This window comes from Bacillus rossius, chromosome 6 (assembly GCF_032445375.1).
Source record: "Bacillus rossius redtenbacheri isolate Brsri chromosome 6, Brsri_v3, whole genome shotgun sequence".
Lineage (NCBI taxonomy): Eukaryota > Metazoa > Arthropoda > Insecta > Phasmatodea > Bacillidae > Bacillus > Bacillus rossius.
In genome coordinates this window covers 4,958,127-4,979,724 of record NC_086334.1, presented here as the reverse complement: position 1 = coordinate 4,979,724, position 21,598 = coordinate 4,958,127, and the positions used below count along the sequence as shown (strand labels likewise).

The 21,598-nt window shown below is 38.3% G+C and overlaps 1 protein-coding gene across 2 annotated transcripts in view; it reads right to left on the bottom strand.

The window, feature by feature from the left end:
* The window catches only part of LOC134532544 (NADPH--cytochrome P450 reductase), a 99,584-nt gene that overhangs the window by 31,395 nt on the left and 46,591 nt on the right, over positions 1-21,598 (bottom strand). For both annotated transcript variants that reach the window (XM_063369044.1, XM_063369043.1), the window contains exons 2-3: positions 6,605-6,773; positions 1,889-2,078 (exon numbers count right to left, since the gene is read on the bottom strand). In XM_063369044.1, coding sequence (XP_063225114.1) covers positions 1,889-2,078; positions 6,605-6,771 — 357 coding nt within the window. In that variant the 5' untranslated portion in view covers positions 6,772-6,773. The remainder of the gene's footprint in view (positions 1-1,888; positions 2,079-6,604; positions 6,774-21,598) is intronic.

Below are 21,598 nucleotides of genomic sequence, written 5' to 3'. Positions count from 1 at the left end.
TGAAAAAGTGTCCCGTTACGCTGTCGGCGAGTGCAGTAATAATAGGTTATGTTACAATTGACTAAAAAATTATGGTGATTCATATAATTGATGATGGATATTTGATTACAGTTTATTTATATGAAAACTTGTTCATAATTATATTTAAACTTTATAGCTAAACGCCAGTTTTTAAAATTAATTACGAGTCATCTACACGTGAACTGTTTCGTCGACTGTTTATAAAGTGAAGTGAAACGTTAATGTGGTTTTCATTGCTTATTACAACAACAATTTCGCCAATAAAGGTTAATTATTCTTGCATTTTAAAAATCTGATTACTAGTATAATTTCAAGTATTTAATCTTTTATTATTAAAATAAAAATGACTGAATTTTATTCATTTAGTATGCAATCATTTCATCAATGTTTTGTTATGACGTCACGTTAAACTATCGTCCGTAAAATTCTTAACTAAAACAAATCAATTCTTTCGTTAATTCGTTAAAAAAGAAAAAAAAAAGTATTTACTAATGTTATTAGAAACAAAAATCGTTACTTTCGGTAACGTGTGTGCAAAATGGCTATTATAACAGACTACTTGAAATTCTTGCCGCTCCTGTGTACGAAGCATGTCGGGCTATTATTGTAGCCCACTCAGGATTACGATAATTTTCTTATTTTGCCTTGGCTTCTTTTGTTTCTCCTGGAAGGGAGGGGTCCGGACTTAGGTACGTACACCAGCTAGGCTACGTCCCAGCATGTGTTCCAAAATTTAAAAAAAAAAAAAAAAAACTGGCATGTCTCTCAGCATGATACCTGCTGTTAGCGCTGTCCCTGTTTGAGTGTGCCCTGTTACCATAAAGCACAAACACTTAAGTCACAGCTTTATATTGAAAAGATCAATTTTTTATAACGTATCTGTTACATTACATTTTGTGAAGGAAAAATTGATATGAGAATTTTGTAAATATATTTTCTTGTTGCATATCCAATTTTTATTTCAAAGGACATGTATTTGAAAGACACCATATCGGTTTCAGCATTTTAGTTAACAAGTACGAGGACGAGGGCAAGGGAGTTGGGAGTGAAGAGAGGGGCAGTGGGAAGAGGGGGAGGAGAGGGGGAGGATAGAGGGGGCCGGGAGGGGCGTGATGTGGGAAGGGGTAAGGGGAGGAGGGGAGTGATGAGGGGGTGGCGGAGGGGTAAGGGGGAGGGAGTGTGGAGGGGAAGGGGAGAGGGAGGAGGGATATGGGAGAGGGGGTGAGAGGGAGAAGGGGGAGGGGGAGAGGGAGAACGGGAGAGAAGGGTGAGTGGGAGGGAGGATGGGTATAGGAGAGGAATGATGGGAGAGGGGTGGGGAGAGGAATGATGGGAGAGGGGTGGGGAGAGGAATGATGGGAGAGGGGTGGGGAGAGGGAGATGAGGGAAGGTGGAAAGGGGGAAGAGAGGTAGTGTGTAGGGGGGAGAGGGAGTGTGGAGGGGGGATAGGGAGTGTGGAGGGGGGATAGGGAGTGTGGAGGGGGGAGAGGGTGTGGAGGGGGGAGAGGGAGTGTGGAGGGGGAGAGGGTGTGGAGGGGGGAGAGCGAGTGTGGAGGGGGGAGAGGTAGTGTGGAGGGGGGAGAGGGAGTGTGGAGGGGGGAGAGGGAGTGTGGAGGGGGTGATGAGAGGGGGGAGAGGGAGTGTGGAGGGGGTAGAGCGGGTGTGGAGGGGGGAGAGGGAGTGTGGAGGGGGGAGAGGTAGTGTGGAGGGGGGAGAGCGAGTGTGGAGGGGGGAGAGGTAGTGTGGAGGGGGGAGAGGGAGTGTGGAGGGGGGAGAGGGTGTGGAGGGGGGAGAGGGAGTGTGGAGGGGGTGATGAGAGGGGGGAGAGGGAGTGTGGAGGGGATGATGAAAGAGTGCGGAGACCCACCATGTCGCACTCCTCGGGGTCGGCCACCATGCCCTTGAGGCGGTAGCGGATGCCCTCCTTGGCGAGGCGGCCGGCGAACTCCTCGCCGGTGCCCGTCTGGCTGCCGTAGAACACCACCAGGCTGCGGCCCGACGTCTTCAGCTTCTTGATGAAGGACGTCTCCGTGCTCTGCGTGGCCAGCGCCGTCGGCCTGCGGGGCGACCCCCCTCGGCATCACTGCCTGCACTGCCTGCACTGCCTGCACTGCCTGCACTGCCTGCACTGCCTGCACTCCCTGCACTGCCTGCACTGCCTGCACTCCCTGCACTGCCTGCACTGCCTGCACTCCCTGCACTGCCTGCACTGCCTGCACTGCCTGCACTGCCTGCACTGCCTGCACTGTCTGCAATGTCTGCAATGTCTGCACTGCCTCTGCTGCTCGGACCGTACACAGTGCACGCAACCAAGGAGGTTACGAAATACTAGTTAATTAATGCTGCAAGACCACAGCAGAGGCAGAATTTGCATGTATAATAAAAATAAACCACAAAGAAATGTAGCGGTCAGGTCCACTACCTCTTTGCATCGCGCGTTTGCGCGGGCGTCGGCGCACCTCCCCCCTCCTAGTGTTTGTTTGATTTCTCCTCGCCACCCCTCCTGGGGTTGGCGCATGCGCGCTGTGCCTTGAGTGGCTACATTGTCGGTTGTGGCATGTAGTCTGTTAAACTTTATATTGTAACGACGTGCGAGAGCGACTTCGGGGGAAATAATGTAAGTGTTATTCTTGTTTGCGAGTGAGGCGGTGGACCTTGCCCTAATGTAACGTAAAATAATAGGTTGTCTTGTTTAAATTCCCTTTCGGCCGCCACCTAGAAAATTATGTTTGGCTTAACTGAATTTATTTAATGAACTTAACTTGTAATTGTTCTCCCCTGAGGCGTCGACGTACGTAAAACTTACGTAAAGTACGTAAAATAATTTAAGTAATTTTGTAATAGAATCTAACTTCCTGGCGCGCATTATGTTGTTGTTCGCGTAGTTTTTTTGTCTTTGAAGTCTCATTCGATGTAACTTTTCCGTATTTGAGGCGTTTGTCTTGTCTGGACATAACGTCCCTTTTGATGGTCCGATTAGGGACCACGCACTGTTAAGCAGGTGTCGCTTGCATTTTTCTTGGCCTTGAGAGATGGATCGTCCACCTCAATATTCATCGTGAATTTTCTTTGTCAATTATTAATGTCACTATTAAAATTGTCTAACTATTTGTCATTAATGAAGTGAAACTTGTAACCGTAAAAACAAACATAGTCTGTCATGCTTTTTCTCTTTAACACGTCAGTATTAAAAACCAATGTCAATCTTAATGTATTTCCAGTAATTAAACCTGCTCCCAAACACCTTACCGCAGTCCCAGCCGTGGTATAGCTCTCCCTGCTCGCCTTTAAGCCTTTAAGCTTTCAGGAAAAAAAAAACCTTCCTGCACAGCCTACAGGTTGATTTCGAAGTATGTACCTTTTTTCTTCTGGTAATATTTTGTTAACTGCTATAAACTCCTGGAACATTTTAGGAACTTAACGTAGCCTACATAACATCATATATGTTCGCCAATATTAGAAAAAAAAATACATTAAAAAATGTTCCGAAAGTTGCACCATGGTAACGGCTACAATAGGTAGCATTTCTTTGAAATCTACCAAGCTGAATATTATGGTTGTACTTGAAACAATTTTTAACGTGTTTAGGATATAAACAAACATGGCTACCACCGCAGTCAAGTACTCAGCTTCTATTGGTCACACGGAGAAAAGTAAACGTAAGAGCTCAGCATTACCAAGCTAGTCCGTACGGATCCGTCTCCGTCTGCGTGTCATTGTAGTAACTCTGTTCCGTGAGATCCGTTTACGTTTACGTGATCCGTTTCCGTGTATATGTCATTGTAGAACGTGCCTACCACCGGCAGTACATACCAAGCAACCAACGCAAGAAAATCACGGTCGTTAAAAAAAAGTACGAAAGTAGCACGATGTAATCAATCCTACAACGTGAAATTGAAACAGCAGAAGAAAATATTCCATCCTCGAGATATATTGATAATCCTCATCATGAAAACATTAGAAACTTTTGAACACTTTGATTTTAAAAGTCTTCTTTTCTTTCACTGCGCGAAAGGTAAAATAGCGAAAACGTGAAACGTGTACTGAAAACAGCTATTGATCGTATCTTTAAAGTTTTGTGACATTTCACTTCAAATACGAAAGGCGAAAAAGCAAAAGTCGCTATTAAACTCCTTTGCGTTTTGCGTTTCTTACTTAGTTTTCAAACCTGGCCTAAGAAAATTTGTCGTATACAAATAAAGTGAATTGGCGTGAACAGGACGTGTGCGAATAAGCTGATGGCTTAAGAATTAACAGAAATTTCTTTCGCGGTCATTTCCTAATATAATAAACCTTGGCCATCGAAGCTAAGCCGCGTTCAAGTGGTAGATTGTACCAGCGCAGCGTTTCGCTATGCATTGCAACAGGCAGGCATATTCGGAGTTAGGAAAATATCAACTGATTTGATTTGTTGATTTTCGAACCCAGCAGATGTTTGCTACACTGTAATTATGTATTTAAAACTGTGTTCGCAAGACCAGGGTGTCTACAAATATTTGGTAAATCAATTTCAGGACTTCTTCAGGTAGTTTTAATAAAATCTTTTATAAGTGTGTTGTCATAGGGTAATTTTAGTTTAAAATAAAACTAAACTGAATACATATCATATTCGCAGGAACATGCCGGTTTTTATTTTCGAAAAATTATATATAAATTCCACGCGATTTAAGTGGACAGTCTTCAACTATTCATATTTGATGTGCGACTGTGAAATGAAGCGAGGCGTCAAAATAAAAAAGAAAGTCAGCAAAATGCTGTTGGAAATTATACGTTTCGTGACTTCCAGCACCGCTGCTGTTTATTCCGAGAACCTTTCGTGACCAGTCCTACAGTTTCGTTTCTTATTCCTGACCTGAAAACGCCTGAAGACCCCACATAGGCAACACGCTCCAAAGGGCTGACGGGAAGTAAAAAATAAAAAAACTTAACACATAAAAAAAATTCTAACTTCTTTACAAACACACACACAATCTAAACATCAATCACCAGAGAATATTAAGTTGACTTTGAATTAATTAAAACGTCTACAGAGGTTATAACAGGTAGAGACGATTAAGTATTTAAAGCCGCCGTCGCCATTGATTCTGGATGACAAACTCAGAAAATATTTCAGGAGATTTAAGTAAAGTTTTGAGATATTCATGCACGCTACAGATTATATCTGAAGTAGAATCCAAGTGAAAAGTAGTGATGATGTTAAAAATGTCACAGTGTAATTATACTATCACCTTATTATATTTGGTCCTATCGGCTCCAGGAAGACTTTTCGAGGTGGAGGGGGGAGCTATCGAACAACGAAAGTGGCATTTGCAAAAAAAAATTACTTTAAATATTTTAGAGACGGGCTTAGGAACTTTTCATGGTCTTAAACACTTAACCTTAAATGTTTCACACAAAGTTTGGAAGATACAAAGGTTGAACACGTGAACAGGGTTTTACATGTCCCGGGTACCATGACGCCATGACGCATAACTCTTCCTTGCTGGCGGCTGACATCTGCAGAGATATCACGATAATTAGACAGTGGTTTTGAAAACATCAGCCAAATATGTTATGAAAATCTTGTACAGAAATGACTGGGTCCAAGAAACCTGGACGGTATTTGCAACTGCAATCAGTTAACTCGAATTACTGATATTGTACCTAGTATGCTACAAAGGTACCGTTTAGCGCTTCAACTAAAAACTTTAATGATTAGATTTTTATATCGCTGGATCTTAGATTCTGTGCCTGGCTCCTGAAATTTCAGAGATTTTCGTATAGGCCTGCAAATGAATTTAAGTATTAATTTTTTGTACGTTTTACGAGGAAAATCCTTGGAAACCCAGTTGCCAACGATATCTCTAGTAAAAAAATAACTGTAAGGCACAGCTTTGTAAAATCGCAAGGCAGATGTTTGTACCATTTGCAATTTTACAAGTGACGTAGTTTCCAAGGGAAAGTACAAAAGTAAAAATACAAAACTTTTTTTCTTTTACGGTAAAATAAATGAACGCAGTTATGCAAGGCAGGATGGTTTAAAAGAACAAACAATTAAAGTTAAAGGGCTCGTAAATAATTCGATTCAATTTTCGGTGATATTCTTACTTTTTTATAAGACCACTGTATTCCATGATGTCGTGGTGGGCGAGAGGGTAAAGGCGTCAGCTTTAGCCAAGACTATCATCAACGTGAAGCACCATCGGGCGCGGTTGATACGCACACACACCTTCGGGGTTCCCGAGACTTCCACCGCAGACCGCGGCGCCGTGGTTACGCATTTCCGTTTCATCGCCAAGCTCAGGGGCGTAGCCAGGGGGGGGGGGGTTAGGGGTTCAAACCGCCCTCCCCCCCCCCCTTAGCACCAAATCTTTAATTAATTTCTTATTCATCACTCAAACAAATTTCATATTAAAATTATTAAAATTTTTTAGCATTACAATGTTTAAATTTAAGAACCGAAAACTGCTAAAATAGCACTATTTTACACCTTAAAATCCAAATTTTCCCGGGGGAGGACCCCCGGACCGCCCGCTTGGCCATGCTTCTTAACACCCCCCATACACAAATCCTGGCTACGCCACTGGCCAAGCTGTTCACTCACTGAATGGTGTAGGACTTGGCGGCGCTGGGCGGCTCGCTCTTGCGCTTGCCGCGGAACAGCCACCAGGCGCCCGCGCACAAGATGGCCGCCAGCAGCGCCACGTCCAGCAGTCCCAGCAGCGGCTCGTCCTTCATCTGCTCCGTGGCGATCTCGTCCCCGCCCGCCATGCCTGCTCAAACACGCGCCCAACAATGCCGTGTCACCACTCCGTCCGAACTGCAAATACAACTACTAAAGGGAAGCCTTCATTTCACAGACGAGAGCCACACCCGAAGTTCATGCTCGCTTTTTCAGTATCTTTAATGTAGCTAACCTAACCAAATCAACCGTCCACAATATCTCAAAGTATTTTTAATGTAACTAACCTAACCTAATTGACCATTAGTATAGAGCCTTCGTAATTTTTATAAACATGTTAGATACAAAACGATTCAGTATTCTAAAAATCAATCAGAAATAGCATAATTCCTTACCTACCTGAAAATTACAAGTTGCGTAAAATTGCAAGGGGCCATATTTATTTACAATGGACAAAAAAAAAACCGAAGTTGCACGATCGGGAGTTTGGCTCTCTCGTCTGTGAAAAAAAGACTTCCCTACTTTAACAGGTGCATCTCACACAAAAGATCGAGGAAAAAGGTGTCAGAAAACATTAGTGAAATTTACAAGTAACCTTGAACAACAGCAAATACTTATATCAAACTTAGAAAAAATACTGGCCATTAAAGAAAATAACAAACACAAAAATTATACTTAACTCTCCAATAACCTCCATACTATCGTGTCCCCCCTTCTCTCTCACTCTCTCTCTCTCTCTCTCTCTCTCTCTCTCTCTCTCTCTCTCTCTCTCTCTCATGTCATTGATGACAAGCACCGAAACCAGCAATGGCGTATGTCCAAAATAACTTCTTAAATCATTCTTCCACATTGAAAGAATCATTTAAAGAACTATTTCCATTGCCTGCCGGCCTCGGCTGTTCAAGGAACTACTCTTATCTCTGGGGTCGTGGGTTCGAATCCCCCCAACTTCCAAAGCAAAAGGCGGGGAACCCGTTAACAACCACTGTCAAGTATCCCATTACAAGAAATTAACACCCAACAGATATGCCTGTGTGCTTGCCTAGTTCATAAATAACCGGCTAAGGCAAATGTGACTTCGTAATGACCGTGAATCAAAAGGTAATCGCTGTTTGCACTTGTTTGTTTGAATGGCCAGAACCCAAGGGTTTTCCATCATACTCGTGTGACGAGTAACAGCTTTATATTCACCCGTGTGTACAAATGTTTGCAATAACATTCTAGATTCGTTAGAAAACATCGCTAACCAAATGTAAAATAAAAGTAATTCACTGTGCTATATACCCCACTACATTTGTGCAACGACGGAACGTGTCATCACGCACTTTACTTCAAGAAACATCCATTAAGTCGCCCATTATTCTTCACTAGGCTGTCTGTATCCGTAGCGAGGATGTTTTCTTTTTATGAACAGCACTCGGTACGTTTCGTAGAAGTCTTCTCGGATTTGTTGCTGCCGAGTTTGCAAGTTCTTGATTTTATTGCAACTTGGGTACCCAAAAAAAAAAAAGCTTTCTTAAGCAACCTATAAAGTAAGGTCAAACAAACTTTAAATGATACATGAGCCCTGCGTTATTTAATATGGAAATTTTGATTGTTATTACAACTTGGGTACCCAAAAAGCAAACATAAGCAATCTATAAAGTAAGATCAAACAAACTTTAAATAATACATGATCCATGTGTTATTTAATATGGAAATTTTTATTTTTATTGCAACTTGGGTACTCAAAAAGCTTTCCTAAGCAATTTAATTCATGATACATGCTCAAGTGTAATAAACTATTCAGAGTAGATCGTAGTCAATGTGTGAGTAGTTTTAAGATAAATTATACTTTTAACTATAATCCCACTCAACACATTTAAAATGTTATTTTTTGTCAAACTTAAGAGTAAGATTAGATTACACGCAAGGTTACGTGTTTTGGAAACAGCCCTGCAAAATAAACCGGTTAGTCCACTGGCATTGTGTCACTACTGGGTAAGCCAAGTAACAAATTACTTAAAAAAAATTACAAATCATAGCCGGATACACTAACATATTTCCTGGTACAAACATTAGACTGAGTGATATACATTCTTTTTCGTGAAATTAAAAAAAAAAAAACTTAATTTTACTATGGTAATATGACAAAATTAGCTTCAGCCAAACAGAATGAGTTTTTGAACATTATCAATAGATTCTTTCCCCAATGCAACCATATTTTAATTAGCAAAGTCTAAAATTAAATTATGAAGATATGCGCGAAAATCCAAGTTGGAGGGAACATAGCATTCTGAAAACCCAGACACCTTCCCGTCTTTGGAAAGAATTCCAACAATATGTTGCTATAATGAATTGACATCGTTGAACATCCTGGTGTTAAAGAAATAATTTCGAATTGTTGACTATACCAGTATACTATAACTAATTATCAGACAAAAAAAGATAAATAGTGCTAAGTTCACTGTTTGATTGAGATAACATAATGACACAGAACTCAAAAAAGCCTTGGAAACAGCGACTACGGCTTATCTCGCGGAGTTTCAGTCAAGGACACGATAAGGCACGCCACCTGCAGACATCGACTGAAATTCACTGATAACGCAACTGCCTCGCATTGCAAATGTCGTACATATTTCAGGTTTCTGCACCTGAAGTCAGCACTCGTGGTCCAATATGCCAATTGGGCCATCTGTGAATTAACCAGTTTTCTTCACTGTGGTTGCACGGTGGAACAAGATTGGTTAAAACCAGAGCATAAAAAAATATATATATAAAAATAAAAAACTTCGGAAAAATCAATTTTTTTTGCCTTGCCATGTCAATAATTAGAATAATAGATTAAATATGCGTATAATAGAAAAAAATTGATACAGCTACGATAACAGACTTTCAGCAGGATCATAATTTTATTTTATGATTGTTTCTGAAGAAATTACTGTTGCGTACTAAACTTTCAACGCTTAAACTGGTCAACTTTAACCATTTTGCCTCGCATAACATTACATATGAAATGCATAAAATGAAGATAATGTTATTGTATAGATGGTAACAAAAAAATAATGGTTTTTCTTGAGTAGTTTTAAATAAAATTCTTAAATTTCAAACTCCGCTCGTAGTTTTGAAACTTAAACGCCTTTAAATGAGTACCTACTATCAAATAGCGCATGGTTGTAGCTTTAGTCTACACTAATGTTATAGCTTCGACTTCAAATTGCTACAGTATTCGTTATTTATACTCTTGCTACAGTATTCGTTATTTCTACACTTGTGCTCAGCTAAGAACTTGCACTGTAGGTAGAAATTTTTGATGTGTAACAATCTTAGCCCTCGGTATAATATGGTAGCAGTGATTTCGTGAAGGGAAGCCGCCTGTTCACGTACGAGAGAGCCAAACGCCCGATCGTGCATCTTCGGGGTTTATTTATTTTGGACAACTCATGATAACTAATGGTCAATTAGGTTAGGTTAACTACATTATAAATACTTTAAAACATTGTGGATGGTTGATTTGGTTAGGATAGCTACATATTAAAAAGTTATTTGCTAAAGCAACCTTCGGGAAAATTCGGGTGTCTCTCTCTCGTCTGTGAAATGAAGGCTTCCCTTTCGTGAATGGAACGGAAGTCGCATGGAACGGAAATGTGTAGTTACGGTAGTGCCATCTTCGGCAAAAACAAATTTTAGAAAGCCAAAGGGAAACTTTAAATTATTAACTGTGTAATGAATTTTAACAACACGAGCAGTATTTTAATAATATTCCTTGTCGAAAATCAGGTCCAAAGTCGGGGTTTAGTAAGTTTTCAAGTATTTTTCGTTTTTTATAGGAGCTGAAGTTTCAATATATATTTTAACATTTCGCTGTGCAAATCGAATGATTCGATAGTCTACGTAACTGCTCCGGCAGCGAATTCTAGCAGCGAGTAAGGAAACTACGTGTGATTAGCGTCCAGAAATATAGTTAAAAACACAATTCGCGTATATTTATCACACTCGGCATTATTTTTAAGAATTATACGTTAAAATTTGTGTCTGAGATTAGTTTAAGTGTATTTTCTACATGAGAACACACGAATTTGCTCGTTATGGAAGTTAAATATTACACATCTCTGGCGAGTACCGAAACATTACACGTTCAAACATGTTCAAAAATTACACACAATCCGAAATAAACTTGATTTAGGAGGAATAGATTTTTTTTTTTTTTTTTTACTTTGCTGATACGGCAAGGCTGTAATACGACACACAGTGTGAATAGTACTGTTGGTACCTTCCAAAACGAAACTCGTCTACCATTTTGTGATTTACATCCAGACGCCAAAAAATAAATTACACAATAAGAAAAATAACCCAACCAACAAACTCACGCCTATGTGCCTACAATTCAGTACCATGACAGTGCGAATGTAAATATCTTATGCGAACCTTATTGCAACGTATCTTCTAGTATATTTTTGAACATTCGGGTAATAAATGAAACCACATAAAGATAAAGTTATCTTATCACAATTAACAGATGACTTAAGTCATTCGGATTTTCCACCGAGATGACTTACCTGCTATTTTAAAAACTAGCGAGACTTCTAAGAAGCTATGGTGATGAAGAGGCACACACGTGAACAACATGTGTACACCTTTCATTGACTGCTGAGTCATGACGGCGGCGCTTCATCACTTCCGCTACCACACGAAAACTTGGCACTCTCGTCAAATGCTCTTCGCTCCCGAGATATCTACTGATGGTGTTACATAACGATGACATGGCAATGTTCGCAGGTACGTAACGACCACGAGTCATGCTCACGTGATTCCTACAGCACTCGTGTTTTATGGTCGACGTCATCAGCACCTCACCACAAATCTGAGCGGGTCACGGTTTTAGGTCACGCCAGTCCAGAATGTCAGCAAAACTCACAGACAATACTTCTCCATGTCACTCACTTCTCAAAACATCCAAAATTTCTGTAGAAATCTACCAATAAAACACTGACAGAGCTCTGCCTCACAGATTCATCAATGTGAAAAATAAAATGAAGTTTCTCACATACTTCAAGGAAACCATCAGAGATTGGATTGAGCCTCACGTGCCTGTAAATAAGACTCTACTAAAAAAAAAACTTGGCACGAGAGCTTTGCAGCACAACACAAACTGAACCCAAACAAAATCTGCATAGTTGATGGGTTAGTGATAGAAGACGATGCCTTTGGCTAAACCATTTTAGTCGAACTCCCCGATTTTTTCCCCAGGATTTTCAAATTTCCATGCTTTCCCTGCTTTAACTTATGCTTAACACCTTGCAGTGTTACATTCAAACTTGTTATATCTCTCCGTACCAAAGCTAACTCGGATATTTAAATACATGGAAAGTGGTCAGTATTCCTACCTGCCAACTCCAAGGTCACGGATTCGAGTCCAACTTCGGGCATGGGTGTTTTGTGAAGCCCTCTGGTATAAAGGTAGGAACACTGGCATTCTCTGGAGTAAAAATTTAAGTTATGTTACACGATTTAAAATAAGCCACAGCAGATCGGCGGATAAGTGAAAACGAAGTGTGAGAGGGATGAAATGTAGATGAACTAAATGCGGTGAAATTACGTTAAAATATATTGTTAGCGATATTTTCAATAAATCCAAAGCAGCCGTTTTAACTTACACCGTAATCAATCACACAGACTCCAAGGCAATTTCCACAATTTAAATTTAAATTTTACCACACTGCTTCAGAGATGCACACATTGATATTTCGTGGATACGGGGGTATCTGAAGAGAAAAGTTACCAATTTAAAATATATATATTTTTCAAATCATCATTTCGGTGTGATTTCTTATGAGAAATCAAATAAAAAAAAGTTCTGATAATTTTAAGTGTCTATTTAGAAACACAGTTACTTGAAAATCTAATGTATTAGGTACAGCAGCTCTTAAAATTAAATAAAAAAGTAACCACGCAAGACAAAACCATTTTCTGGTGCATAAAACTTAAATATTTTAAAGCATAAACCATGTTTTGTCTGCAAAACTAATAATATTGTCTAAGTAAACATTTACGCGGAATAAATACATGCATTACAATATAAAGAATGAGGCGTGCTCCACGCCTCAGTGTCTCTCGTTAAGTTTTATTTAATTTATCAATTTGTCACCCTTAATATATTTATTATTTATAGCTCTTTAGGTTTAATTAATTTGTTTGGTTTGGAACGGAACTTTTGTTGTCTCTTGAGTCTACCGAAACATTTCGCCTCTCAGCTGTCAGCGTACCGAAACTATCGACCTTGCAGTGTGTTAAGTTTCCATGCCACTGCATGGCAGTATGGTTGGACATGAATCTCTTTGCAAATCAGCAGGTATTTTTTTTTTTTGCCTTAGCTGTGACTGGGACACTCTACTAAAGTGTTGCAAGCTATAGCAGTAAATATAGTTTGCTCTAAGGTTGCTACGTTCGCTAATCCCTAGCATCAGCAAACATTCTAAGGCCGGTATTCCACTGTAAAATATTTTATAACACATATTTTATAAAATACATTTTTCATATTTTAATAAAATATTTGAAGAGTGATTTTTTAATAAAAGTTTTAGGCTTTAAGTACACAATGTAAAATATATATGTCAAAGAAGTATCCCGTTTATAAGAATTTCATAACATGTCATTGTAGTGTAAAGAGTATTAAGTGTTCATTAAACAGTTACACGTTATAACCACATTTAATTGATTTTTTTTACGTCTAGGATAGTACAACCAGGTTTAACTGTGTTTATAACATCTTGCTTTTTATTTCTATTTTTGTAGTCTTCTTACTTTGCATTGTGTAGCATTTCATGAAACATTTGCACTAAGAAATACACTTTGTCGTTGTGTCCACACTCCAAGTCTACTTATTTGTGGGCTGTGTGGCCATTTAGACAATTCACAACCGTGACACGATCTTAACAGTTAACTGGATAACTGCTTTTATAAAATGTAATGCCAACCCATTACTTTTTATAAAATAAATTTTATAAATGTAATAATTTACGAAAGATGGCCTATTACACTATCAAAGAATCTTGGTCAAAGACGTTTTATAGAATATGTTTTATTAAATACTTAACAGTGGAATACCGGCCTTAGAATATGAAATTGACTTTCGGAGTGGCAAAGAAGTTTGGGTGGCGCAATAGTTGTTTTGACGACGGAGTTATACGCGAGTGGAGGCGTTCGCTTGTGTTCCAAATGGACATATCTGCGTGCTAAATTAATGTTAGTAACATTCGTGTTACGTCTCCGCCATTCTAGAGCTAGCCTACATTATATGGAATTTTCTATTTAAGTTTTCCTTTTTGAAGTGAAAACTTCTATGGTAAGGTTTGGATAGGGAGTAAAATTCATGTAAGTCGTCATCGACATGGTCACGTGACGTGTTAACGATAACACTATATCTGTTCCTATTAGCATAACTTATTGCGCTTTTAAATCTTAAGTAAACGATTACTGTGCAGTAAAACGTGAGTATAAAATATATTAATATTCTCATATAGATATATAGTTTGAATAACGAAGAAAACCGAGTCTTTGTAGCAATATAACCTAAAAATTAAGATCATTATTTATTTTTTTAATACCTACAATTACTATGCAATGCGTATTTTATAGTAATTTATGAGTTATTTTTACTAACGTGATAAAACAAATTTGTTGTGTGATAATATTTTGTCGTAAAAATTGCAAATAAGTCTGATTTTTATCACAAAATATTTTATTATAACAAATTTGCTGTGTAATAATATATTTTTCGTAAAAATTGTGAAAGTTATCTGATTTTTATCAAAAAATATTTTCTTATGTCACACACTTATATTTTACAAAGTTAGTATTTCTTATTTCAAATTATATTTGTATTTTCTTAATTCTATTATTAATATTAATAATAATTACTTCTATTATTATTATTTCTTACATTTTAAGTTTAGGAAAAAATGTTGTGTAAATTATGTTGTTATTCTCTCTAAATATCTATTTTTAATATTTTTTTAGATCCTCGATTTTGTGTGGAAAACGGAGTCTTTGAAGCAGTATAACCTAAAAATTAAGAACATCATTATTATTTAATACCTATAATTACCATGCAATGCGTATTTTATAGTAATATAGGAGTTATTTTATTAACGTGATAAAACAAATTTGTTGTGTGATATTTTTTCGTAAAAATTGAGAAAACGTTTTCACTTCTGTCGGCAGTCCTCATGACTGCTTTGAATTTTTTTTAAAACTTATTTTCTGTTAATTATTTAGTATAATTTTATTACGTTTGTTAGTATATTTTTTTATTTAGGTTCAGAAGAAATGGTAGTTACTGGCCGTTTACAGCAGGCCGAAGGCCATTATGTGCATGAATATTAATATTTCCTATTTATGGTGGTGTTATTTCAGTGTACGATGTTAAGACGATTATTTTTAATTTATTTATGTCTAACTATAATGTAAAAACTACATAAGACTGCATATATGGCCAAAACATTTTTTTCGTGCCGCTAAAGGGGAAGCCTTCATTTCACAGACGAGAGCGCCACACACGAAGTTCCCGAAGTTCATGCTAGCTTTTTTTTTTCCCGTTCTATCTCATTGTTTAAACCGGTGTGGCATTAAATTTTGCGGTCGATTAGGATAGGTTAGCTACATTATAAATACTTTAAAACATTGTAGATGGTGGGTTATATTAGGTAAGTATAGACACATTAAAAATACTGTAAAATCATTTTATGGTTGCTTAGCAAATAACTTTTTAATATGTAGCTATCCAGGGCTAGGAAACCGTTTATGATTTCACAGTATCTTTAATGTAGCTATCCTAACCAAATCAACCGTCCACAATGTTTCAAAGTATTTATAATGTAGCTAACCTAACCTAATTGACCATTAGTTATCATGAGTTACAATGAACAAAAAAAAAAAAAAAAAAAAACCGTAGATGCACGATCGGGCGTTTGGCTCTCTCGGCTGTGAAAAGAAGGCTTCCCCCGCTAAAGTACGGGCATGTGGTCGTGACGTCAGACGTTCCAGCGGTTGGGCTGAAAATAGTTCCGCGCGGGGAACGACACTGTGTACTACGCCGCTCCCGTCCCTAATTGCAACCCCGCGGAATCATATGTTTAAGCATATATGGTTTTACAAGCGTTGAAAGTAACACTGGGTGCGTATAACCTACGCGAGTGTGTGTGTGTGTGCAACGGAAAACAAGGAAGCAACTATATCCTCATGACTGCCTCGTCGACACGTCGTTGTGCGTTGTGTGTATTAAGGTGTGACGTTATAACAATAGACACCTTTGGCATTGTACGACTAAACTAGTCATAATCAGGTTTGTATGCCCTGCAAAACAAGTAAGTAACCACTTATAACTAACTATATTTGGGTGTCGGAGATTTTGCATGGTGCGAAGATGTGTGAAACGATTAATATTTAAAATACTTCACAATGTATAACTTTTATTTCACGCAAGGTTAGTGCAGAGACTATATAACAAAAACTATAATTACACCGTGTACAGTTGCAGACGTCACCCCCGCGTTTGACTTAACAACTTGAGTATGCGTATGAGACCCCACTCGGATATCTTGAGTAGTTTTCAAATCGCGCTGTTTTTCCTGAAGCTCTGCGCACCGTATGTGCTCCCGGATACACGGGTCCCTTATCAAAACCAATTTTCGTTTGATCTCAATTTTCTTACGATAAAAAATTTTAATTTGTCTTTCACGTAAGATCCAACCTCATCATTTCACCAATGGAAACTGTGTGTAGTCCCTCCACATGTTAAGTGCATTCAGTACACGTCTTCTCATACAGCAGTGTAAAAATGTTGCTTCTGTGTGTGCGATGTGCAGACAGTTTGAAAAAAGTTATCGCCCTGACATAGTATGGAACATTTTTCCATTTTCGTAAGCAAATTGCGAATATAACGCAGAGCTATCAACTTCCGGGCACACTCGTCAGAAATAACGATTATGCACGCAATAAAACACGCGTAAAATAAACGCCATAAAGATTACATCAAATAGTTAGACTCCACAAAATAATCAACAGTCCCTCCTATGTACATTAACGAGGTAGTCATCCATTAAATATTTAAAATTACACACAGGTTTGCAAACGACTTCATATTTTAAAAAGCTAAAATAAGTTTCAGAATTTATACTCATGTTAAGTACTAAAAAAAAATGGGTGCCTGTACTTAGGTACGCGCGTGAGAAGTTAGGCCTATACTTCTTTGGCATCATTAAAAAATAGTTTTTAATTGCATGCAAAAATAATGCGTGGAGTCCCTCCGCGCGGAAGGAGTGAAACTTCGTAATGTGGAAATGAAAATAGGAAGGGGTAGAAATTGATTTTTAGTGAAATCATATTGTATCAAATCAAACTAAAAAAATAAAGGAAATAAATTTGTAACGATTCATAGATTGATTTTCGGCGAGAGAGAGACCTATTGAATGTCTATAAAACTAACTTTTTTATGAGAGCAGATTTTCATGAAATAAATCATGAAATCATTCAACGATAAAAGCTGTTTATTTAACTAAGCGGACGGGTTCGCCCCAAGGAGAAAATTGACGCGGCGAGACCTCGTGGACATAGAGAAAAGACACACACTCACTATTTATGTGTCTATGAAACATGATTTTTTTCTGCAATTTAAATTGTAATATACAAAAAGGCTATTGAAAATTGAAACAAATATGGCGACACTACACAAACTGTCAGGATCTTTATTTTTTTTCTTACTCTCTACTTAGTTCCTTACAATAGCAAAACTTAATGGCTTCTTATAATGATTATATTGTATGTCATAAAATTAAGATATCTTTTCTTTTCTTGAGCCGATTTTGATGAAATAAAGCTTATATTTCTTTCTCTGCTACGCTCAAGTTAACTTGAAAATCCCATTTTAAAATTCGTACAGTAGTTTTGTAGAACACCGCGTACAAACAGAGTGCTTTAATACCCCCTCCATGGTAGAGTTAAACGTTTAACGCTACCTTGTTGGAAGTCGCATTAGAAGTATAACTCCAAAAAGTTTTCCTTATTACATTAAATACATGATAGATTTATCGTAACGCTGATACACACGATGTTTCATACGCGTAAATTAAGTTTCTGTTCCAGCAATAAATAACACTCCGTAATTCCCTAACGGGACGTCTAAACCCACACCAACCAGGGGAAATACTAAACCCACACCAACCACGGGAATTACTAAACCCACACCAACCACGGGAATTACTAAACCCACACCAACCACGGGAATTACTAAACCCACACCAACCACGGGAATTACTAAACCCACACCAACCACGGGAATTACTAATCCCACACCAACCACGGGAAATACTGAACCCACACCAACCACGGTATACTATACTGCTGCTAAACTTCTTCGGTGTGTTCTTACTGCTGGTGCCAGTACCATTAATAGTACTCGTTTATTTATATATAGACCCTTTTGTTGTGTGTGTGTTGTCGGGACGATATACACTGGCTGTCATCTATTTTTCAAAATATATATATAGACATATATATATATGTGTCAATGGTACTGTTATGCTCTTGTACTCTGACCCTTAGAAACATGCAAAAAAAAAATGTTATTTATCATAAAACACACACTCTTGGACACAGGTAGCTAGGTAACATATATCAACACATAGGGATAGAATTCAGGTTTTTATTAATAATAAAAATTGCTATTCATCAGGGACAACTAACATATGTGTAGAGATAAAAATCAATATTAATATAATTAGATAAAAAAAATCACAGAAAAACAATCCTAACGATACTGAACATGACTCGTGGATATGCGCTTATGTAAATTAAAACATCAGGAAAATACGTAGCACACATGAATCGTTCAGAAAAGTTCGTTAGTGTATGTTCAGAAAATAAATCAAATGATGTTTCTACGGACGCATTCTTACATACCAGAAAATGTTTGAAATCATAGCACAATTAATAATTAGTATGATTACTGTTTATGTTTATATTTGGGTTCGTATTTGCCTTGGCTTAACTCAGTTTATATGGTAGAGACACGAAACTTGTACTCCCATTTCACCTCTGGGTATCACAAAATAAAATAATAATTTAAATCTTGGAACTAATAATTCATGACGTAGTTCAGGATAATTGACACCTTTTACGTGAAAACTAATCAGTTTGTAGTCAAATCGGAGTTATTTACGACGAAATTACATACAGCTGGGTATGTCTATGGGCGATACAAAATGCAAGATCTTTACTTACAGATTTTCACTCCTAATAACATATCCGTCAGAATATGCCCTTATACTCTTACACATTATTTATTTATACGTCGTTTAAGCTCATCCTGAGTGTCGGATGGCATAATCTAGCTAGCTATATTTCAAATTTAAAATAGGCCTCGCGCCTTTGCGTCGGCATCAGACGCCTTCATACAACCAACCTCTTAATTAATACGTTCTAGACGCCTCACATCTAAAACACGGCCTCTCATTGGCCGAAACCAAAATCGGTTAGCGTAATTTACAATATAAATACCGTAAATAACACTTATTAATACAATTGAAAACACAAAAATGCGGTAAATTTAAAACGAAAATTTCCAACAATGAAAATTTCTTTAAGTAATACCCCGAATAAAATCCTCGTTAATTCGTTAAGTTCATTAGTCCTTAGAGGGGTATACTCAATTGGCTGTCCATATAAGTCCATTTCAGGTCATAGAGCATAGCTCTCGTAGATATACATAATTAATAAAAATATATTTAAATAACTTTTGCGGGCGAACAATATACAAATTAAATAATAAAATTTCATAATAATAATAATAACAATCAAAATAATAAGACTTTATAAATAATAGTATCATTAAAATAAGTCATAACTTTCTGTGCATTATGAAAATAGTAACAGCACAGAATTGCCGCCCTTGTCAATCATATTGAACTGCAATCGTTGACCTGTTCAAAACAGTACAATGTGATTGGCAGTTTACCGTCTCTCTCGCACTGTGTACAACGAATAGCCTTGTCGCCAAGCGGCGCGCGCACCACACATAAAAAAAAAAACTTGGAGCGACTGAGTTTCTTCTTCTCCTCCTTTTTTTTTTTTTTTCTATCGTCCTTTCGACCGTTACACCAGACAATTCGCGCAATTTTAATCACTTTGCATCGGGTCGTCGCCGCTAGCAGACCTGCGCTCGAATGGTCCACGGGTTTTCCCGCGCAAAATCTCTGCTGGACCTGCTGCAGCTCTCCGACGGCGTCTACTCCCTTGAGCCGCTCCTGTTGAGAGGGACGTGGGAGGACATACTTACTGTAAGTAGCAATCTCATATGGCTGTAACGGGTGTATGTACATGCGTGTCAACAATGTGACGTTCTCCAGGACACGTCACGGCAGTGGATCAATGTCCACCCGCGGTGCAAACGACATCCACGGCGGCGGCTGAGGAGGCATCGGGACAGCGCCCGACCTCAAAGCGGCCAACACCAACACCTGCTCCACACCTCACGTCGGCGGGATTGGCGTGTGGCGGCTCGCAGTACCGGACACCACGGCTCCTGGCTCCGCGGCGAACATCTGCAGCGGCGGACTGCGGCTGCAGCTGCCGCCCTACCCCACGAACACGTGAGAGGCGGCGTCGGGACGTCTGCGGTGCTGCTCGTGTCGGCGGAACCGCCCCTTCTCACAAGGACGCACTCGTCGGGTCCCATCACTGATAGGTACACAGCCGTTGCGAACTGTATTGTGTACATTTTAACTAACAAGTATCCCGGTCATTAAACAGTCTTAAAACTCTTCACTCATGTGTGAATCGTGCACTTGTAACGCACGAATGTCGGCAGGCTAAGACATCTTCTGTGCTTAACGTAGCCTATCCACAAGCCAGTTCAGTATAAACTAAATCTATTAAAACAAATAGTAACTAATGGGATCAAATAACATCAGATATTAAATAATAAGTATAGTAACTTAGGCTAAACATTCAATAACTTTCAAAGTGAAATTGTTACATCTTAACAATAGGTATCATTAGCTAGATAACATTCAAGCATAACTAACTAAACTGATTTTCATGTTAATGAAATGGTTTGTTTACCTCATTGTTAAGCATCCTTATGCCTTCAGGTTGTACCTGTTTTATTCTATGTACAATTTCATTATGCATCTCGTGCATTTCCATAAGCATCATCTCACAATCTTTCATAACTTCATAATATCAACAATTGATAAAATTAATAATTCTCATTAACATCTCATATCATATACATAAAACATATTTACAATATCACTTCAAGGAACATTTCATATATTACATAATTAAAAGCATTTGTTTATGTTAGCAAACAAATCAACAATAGTTTTGATTTCGTTTAAGTACACGCATCATGTGTAACTTGTGCTTGGAAAGGGAACGCACAGTGTTTCCTTCTCTTTTATCTCTCTTTTCTCGCAGCTTACCGCTCGGCTTTCTTTTTCTTTCTTTTATTTTACTCGAGTGTCTGGTGAACTTTTATTTCTACCACTTCTCGCAAGGTAGTATTTTTTTTTTTTCTGTAATCAGCTGGGTTCTCATATAACGCAAACAGCTGTTTGGAAAGTGTATAGTAGTTTCCCTCTCATCTCAACCATTAGTTTCGTTTTCAGGTATCCGATGCGGGCTTCGCAGGATCCTGACTGTGTATTCATATCATTCAGAAATTTCTCTGATAGGAATTGTTTCTTGTTAAAATCACTTGAGATTCATGATCTCGATGCAAAGGATAATTCTATCCTGACAAAGCTATGTGAAACAAAAAAAAATGCTTTCATGATAGCTTGCAAAAAAATTTTTTTTTTTCTTTTCTGGCTGGCTCAATTTTGCAGTAACTTAGTACTTGTTTATAATACAGCCTGCTGACATTTACTGCAACAGTGT